This window comes from Haliotis cracherodii, unplaced genomic scaffold (genome assembly GCF_022045235.1).
Source record: "Haliotis cracherodii isolate W230 unplaced genomic scaffold, xgHalCrac1.p SCAF_3, whole genome shotgun sequence".
Classification (NCBI taxonomy): domain Eukaryota; kingdom Metazoa; phylum Mollusca; class Gastropoda; order Lepetellida; family Haliotidae; genus Haliotis; species Haliotis cracherodii.
Window position 1 is genome coordinate 46,199,391 of NW_027266286.1, and position 7,041 is coordinate 46,206,431.

At 38.4% G+C, this 7,041-nt stretch overlaps 1 protein-coding gene across 1 annotated transcript; it reads left to right on the forward strand.

Annotated features, from left to right (window-relative positions):
* Nucleotides 1-500: 500 nt before the first annotated feature.
* LOC139475836 (uncharacterized) lies at nt 501-2,553 on the forward strand. The gene is made up of 5 exons (XM_071259035.1): nt 501-536; nt 1,002-1,167; nt 1,906-2,028; nt 2,291-2,350; nt 2,466-2,553. The coding sequence occupies exons 1-5, from the start codon at nt 501-503 to the stop codon at nt 2,474-2,476; spliced, it is 396 nt and encodes a 131-aa protein (XP_071115136.1). The 3' UTR covers nt 2,477-2,553.
* The last annotated feature ends 4,488 nt before the right edge of the window (nt 2,554-7,041 follow it).

Here is a 7,041-nt window from a genome sequence, read left to right on the forward strand (position 1 = left end):
TTGGATGTTCTAAGCGGAACAGTCTTCCACCTGTATTGCAGCGATCTGTATATAATCAAGCGCTGACCAGACAAACCGGTAACTGCACTCACCCAATCCCTCAATCGCCACCATCTCTCTCTCTCTTCCTCCCTCTCGTCGCTATATGGCTGGAATAATGCTGATCCGATGTTAAATTTTAACTCACTCACTCCCCTCTCTCCTAACTCAAGACAGTGGTTTTATAACACAAAGCATTCATTTCATTATATTAATCAGAACCCCAGATGTATGTCATATCCACCCAATCGGTTACGTCGCCTCGTATTTGTCATATTGACACGGAAATGTAACTTACCCTAATTGATAGTTATATCTTGCTATCAATTACTCAGCGCTGATTGGACAGCCACACATATTCTGGTGTCTGATGTGCTGTGGAATACATTATTCAACGTTGATCCCGTCAAACACCTCAGCTGTGGCAATGATCACATACATTCTATATAAAGTCAACAAGCATGTCCCTGGCATCTGACTTCGAGAGGCTACTCAAGGTAAGTTACTGTGTGTAGATACTATTAAAAGTACGTTGATGATATTGCGTTAATTGTACTCATATAGGTTAACAGATGTAGAACCAGTCCTAAAGATGTCTGCATTTGTTTGTCACTCTAGTCCGTATGGCAGATGTAACGTTCCTCTTGTTGCAGATTAAAGAAATCAGCGCAAATTCCGTAAATGAAAATTTCACTCAAAACTGAAAGCGTATGAGTGTGATTTCGAATTTGAAATTTGATTCTCGAAGTTTAAAACAAAACATAACCCCAATCTTCCATGTCAAAATACAGGTGGACTTTTTGGTTACCGTCACAGACATTAGTTGTCAGCTCTCGAAACATGCATCAGTTTGGGCGTTCTTTCAGCGCCAATTTAGCACCGTTGTATAACTGAAATACTGTTACTGTTACTTTTCTGTTACTATGAATCTGATTGCTTTATTTGACGTTCTTTGCTTCTAGATGAGACTGCTCGTGGTGTTCCTCCTGATGGCGTTGATTGTTCTCCCCACGGAAGGACTGTTCCGTCGTCGTCGTCGACGTCGCAGATGGCTCCGAATCAGAGGCAGAACGCTTCTCAAAGTAGCTGGCATTGCTGCCAAAGTGGCACTGTTAGGAGGAAAGAGAGGTAAGAGGATAGTTATGTTGACAACCATCCGATCTGCAACTGCTGTCTATACAACTTTTGTTTGTCAAATTAACGATGAAAACTATTCGCAAACATATTGACAGTCGTCATATGACCAATATGGCATTAAATCGTGATGCACACACTTACTCATTCAATCATGTACAACTATGACAATAACAAATGTTATTTGTGTCATGTGACGACTGTTGCTTGAAACTTGTGTGATCACATATATTTTTAGCATTCAAGGCCTCAGCAAAGCTTTTATACTCTTTTATATAGACACGTGGAGGATAATTTGAACGAACCACTGACCAAAGTGTTATCCGATGCACCATATTGACTTGTTCACGTGAACACATGACTTACCCTTGCAATATAATTGTCATGAAACGACCAATTTCGTTAATCAGTTGAAATTAAGCGTAAACTGGATCAGTTGCTTGACTGCAATTATCGTACCACGTCGGCATGAGCCGCTGCACATAACGACAACCACTTATTCGTCCGGCCTAGGACGGCTCATGTACATCGTTAAATAGGAATATTGCTGACTATATAGCACAACAAACAAACGAACCAACAACTCATACTATTTGAATCTATTTTACAGAACCATACAATTTAATCACGTATGTTTTGTATGTTTTCACAACAGGAAACGATAATATATAGCTGTATAACTACAGTATTCTATAGCAATTTATTAAATCACGATTCTTTGAATCTTCCAAGATGTGCAAGATGACCTTGCCTCTGCTGATCTGAATGAGGATGGCAACATTGACCAATCAGAAGCTGAGAATCTATTCGACAAACGAGATGCGGAACAAATCCTGAACTTGGTTGACATAGATGGCAAGTAACGAAATAGCAGATGTAATGATTTCAACCTGTCATGTGTATGTTTTTATCACAATGAAATATGCTATTGAGATTCCTGTCTGAAATTAACTTGTGTATGAGTGGTCAACCCGTCATCATGGCAGTCTCATGGGTCCTTGCTATTAAACTGCTTTATAACTTCAATTCTAATACATATGTTTCAGAGTCATGTATGGATTTGAATATATTCCTGTCGTTTTTGTCTGGCATTCATTGTTTGTGATGGTGTTTTCAGGTGACTCAGTTGTCAGTCATGATGAGTTCATCCGAGGAATGGAAGACCTTTTCTCACAGGGTGGGTGTTGTTCTTTTTGGATACGGGTAATTTCTTATAATATATCACGTGATTTCTCTAATTATTCGTGCAATTTCTGTCTTTCTCATATGCAATGTGTTTTTTGTTGTTGTAGGTGACGAGTAGATGCTTTCAACACTAGTGCTACAAGTGATATAATATTTCAGTGTATCTATCCGATGCTTGAAAATAAATCATTGCAGAACAAACTGTTGTGTAATTGTTATTTGTCAGTTTTCGGAGCCTTCAGCAAATGGCTAAAACTTTAAACAAGAAATCTGAAACAGATGCTGTACAACTATTTGAATATATTTCTGACTCTGTTACATGTGTATTACATGTGTAATTTGGGTTTTAATATTGACCAACAGAAATGACACAAGACACACAGGACTCCCGTTTTGAATGGCAAAACACACCAGAAGCATGCATTTCATAGTAGTTATGGAGGGGCTGCATGAGCCGACACTATGTAAACTATAAACAATACAATGCAAATTGTAATCCAGACTGAAGAAAACAAACAACTGACTAGTTCCTCATTGTCAGCCTGGACATGACTACGTGTTGTTTAAAGTGGTCATCATGCATGACTGAGTTAGTATGGTTTTACGCCGCTTTTACCAATATTCCAGCAATATCACGGCGGGGGACACCAGAAATGGGCTTCACACATTGTACCCAGGTCGGGAATCGAACCCGGGTCTTCGGCGTGACCATTTGACCATTAGGCTGGTAATCATGACATGACAATATCAACCTTATACATATACATGTAGTTCATTAAGGGAGAGCATTGGTCCGAAACGACCTAGCTAGGACCGTCCAAATATTGTTACATCCACAAAAGACTTAAAGTTTTTTGATAATTACAAAGGACTATTTGCCTTTACGTCTGGGTCGACATTCAATTCCCCTGACAAGGCATGGCCTGTTTCACGATTGTAATCATGTTAAAACAACACCAGCGAGTTGAAAGGCGTAGTTCATGATCAGTAATAAATAGAAAATCATGTCCGCCAAGAAGAGAAAGTTAAATTGTACAGCATATGTAACCATATCGTGTAAGGTGTTCCTCCTACGTCAAGTTGAAACTGTATTCATAGCTTGCGATAAACCCAGCTCACGCGCGTCACGCTTTGTGATCGTGAGTCTGTAACATTATAACGATATGCACATTAGAATCACTCTGGACATTAGTCGGAGCTTTATTCAAGACCGCATGGGTTAATAATGCGAGGTTTGATAAATCTGCAACTTAACAGATGTGTAACGAAAGGTCCGTACGCACATTCAATAAATGAATATTCCCCAAATGCCTCAATATGTTTTAAGGAGGGCATCTACAATACAATTTTGGGATGTACCAACCATGCTCAATGAAGAATGTGGTACATCATGGTTTCACTGCAATGTATACGATCGATATACTGTAATCATGAAGAGTATTGTTTTACGCTGTTGTGATTACAGCACGGGTTTAACGAAAAGTACCATGAACAAGAGGTGCAATTATTTGTACTGTCTCAATTAACATTGCATTTCAATTGATAGAAACAGATAATAATTGTTTTTTTCAAACGTCATAGCTTGAGAAAATGATCTACGCTTCACTATGATGATGTAATACTGTTGTACATGCAAAATGTCGGACATTGTGACCTGAGGGGTAATGCCAATTCTCAAACACACTCCGTTTTAAAAAAAGAGAATTATTTCTGTGGTTTTCAATCTTGAATATGTTGCCAAAAGTGAAAGTCATACATACATATTTTCGAGAAGAAAGGCGAGTTATTATAAGACGCCCTCTACAATTTAGTAAATAGCAGGCAATGCCGTATTTTGTTGGATGTGAAAAACTCCTTGAGTATGAGTACACACAGGGAGAGAATTATTTCATTTGGACATGCATAAATCACGAGCTGCATGCGGCTACAGCAGCATATGGTATGGAGTCAGTATGGATACTTGTGTAATAATATCCATCAATGTCCACAGAAATGCTGTGCTTAGTAATAATCCACAAGTCCAGTGACTTTAAAAGAGTCCCCGTGGTCATAGCCCCGAAAAGGCTCTTCCTCCTTTGCTCCGACTGATATGGTTTTATGCTCCATGTCTTAAATGCAGCCAAACAAATAAAAGTTTTCTGGCATGTTCTAATGTCTACTGTTTGTTAGGGTTACATATGTTACTGCGGTCGATGAAACGTAACAATACCAATGGTTAAGAGCGATTTGACAACTGACGTGCAAAATTAACAATAACCCGTACCCACGTGCAAGCATGGTATACAGGCAATGTTTCTGATGTGTTGCGGCATTGGTATTGTACCCGAATCGTTTCTATCTCTGGCAGACCTTTTTCAAAGCTGATGTTTCTTTTGACGACCGATTATAACATTTATATTTCATGAACCGCTAGTTTTGTTGGAGAGCGTATTTGCGGACATGTCCACAGCAAATAGAAAGATGAAAGCCGCCAACAAGTTATGTATATGTTTTTGTTTAAACATAACATCACACAGTACACTAATAGTAACACATATGGATCTGCTTAGAATTAATATTCTGATTATTGTTTATTAGCTATGGAGATACTTATCATTTTGTAAGGTTAAGTTATGTTAACATCTTTCTTATGTGTATAACTCTTTGGCAGGTACACAGTGATTCCTCTGTTTTATTTTCATGTAATACAAGAGAAGGTCAGAAAGTCATAATCCTGGCTGCCCTTCAACTATGGGCCATTACAAAGTGAACTAGTTAGTATAGTACATTGTTTGAGTCGTTCATTGCATGTGTATTTGATCTGTTGAGACCGTTTGTATATAAGTTGAACGTGACAGGGGTTCCACACAAATGGAAAAGAACGAGTACCAAACAGTCATCAAGTTTTTGACTTTTGAGAAAAGTACACCCAAAGAAATTCATGACTGCATATCACAAGTGTGTGAGGAGAAGTGTCTTAGCTATTCCACTGTTAAACGTTGGGCAGCTTTGTTTAAGGCTGTGAGAACAAGCCCTGAAGATGACCCTAGGTTTGGACGTCACTCAACTTCCATCAATGAAGATTCAATCAAGGAGGCAGAAAACCTTTTACTGTCAGATAGACACCATTGCTAAACTTGAGGAAGACTAAGGTCTAAACCATTGATCTATTGAAAATATTATTTATGAAATTTAGAGATGAATAACACATCTGCTCGTAGGGTGCCAAAGTTTCTGATCTTAAGGAAAATATAACTGACATTGCCTGATGAAATGAGCTTATTGATGATGATTTCGTCAAATTCAAAAAAGAGATTAGTAAAGGGTTATGAAACATGGGTCTACCACTACGATCCCGTGTTGAAACGTCAATCCATGGAATGGCCCCATTACACTTCTCCGGCACTAAAGAAATTCAAATCTTCAAGATCAATGAAGAAAGTTATGGCCACTGTATTCTTGGATGTAAAGGATGATTGCTTAGAAAGTCTTAGAAATGCCTCTTCTCAAATCTCTTGCTGCACGGCAATGTGGGTTCGAAAAGCTTCCTGACCCACCATACTCGCCAGACCTGGCACCAAGTGATTTCCACCATTTTCCAAAACTGAAAAAAACACCTTCGTTGAAAGCCCTATGTTTACAACGATGACCACAAAACTGCCGTAAATAGGGTTTAGTGGGTGGTTTCAGAAACGTCGCCCTTACTGGAATTAAAAGGGTTCTTTATCGATATGAGAAGCAGGGAGATTATGTTGAAAAATATATTTAAGAACACTTTCACAATTGTTGGTTTTGTTTGTTAAGCTGAGAACTTTTTGACCATTCCTCGTATCAATGTTGCTGTATACGTCATTCATATCTATAAATCCAGTGTTTTCTGTCTCTCTTTTGCGGGCTGTTTTTTTCCGTTGTAAACATAATTGGATTGTGTGATGCAATCTGAGTTAGAAAACCGTGTTTACTGGGACTTCTTCATGATCATTGTGGCCAGTTAACAATTATTGTCCCACAACAATTAGAAATTACTTTTTTGTCAACAACTCCTGCCGAGACTGTTAATGTGATCATTCATGTATATTTCCTTGGTGGATAAATTCAAATCTCTCGATTTGTCAACCATGACAATTGGTTCCTTTGTTACAATTCACATGTTTTCGAGTTATTTATGACTGTACTGTTTAACAACTATTGACTAGGAAATCCACACTTCTGAATGCAAAACAGTGTCAGTAAATGACAAAACCTTCTTTCAACGTCTGATAAGAATATGATACATGTTCATTTTAATCAACGGAACTGGGTGAACCAATTAATTAATGGAGTGAACATTGTTTTGCCACGACGGGACACAACACTGTCCTCTGTATACACAGTCGAATCTCATTATCTCAAACTCCGTTATCTCGAATGTACCGACATCTCACAATCAGAATTTGGAATATATTTCAAATTTGAAATAAAAACTGGCAATTCAAACTATATTACACATGTATACATACATACAATGTACACACATTAGAGATCTCATATCCTGCTTGACAGCAAACTTGATATCAAATGACTCGAAGTGAATCATGCAGTCCCCTATCGACACCTGACACACCTCTGACAGGATGCAGTTGAACGTGATCTATGTGCGTTGACGACAAAACGTGGCTAAGGCTGAAGTTGTCACTGGTCAGAGTGACTGTAGCCATTATTATT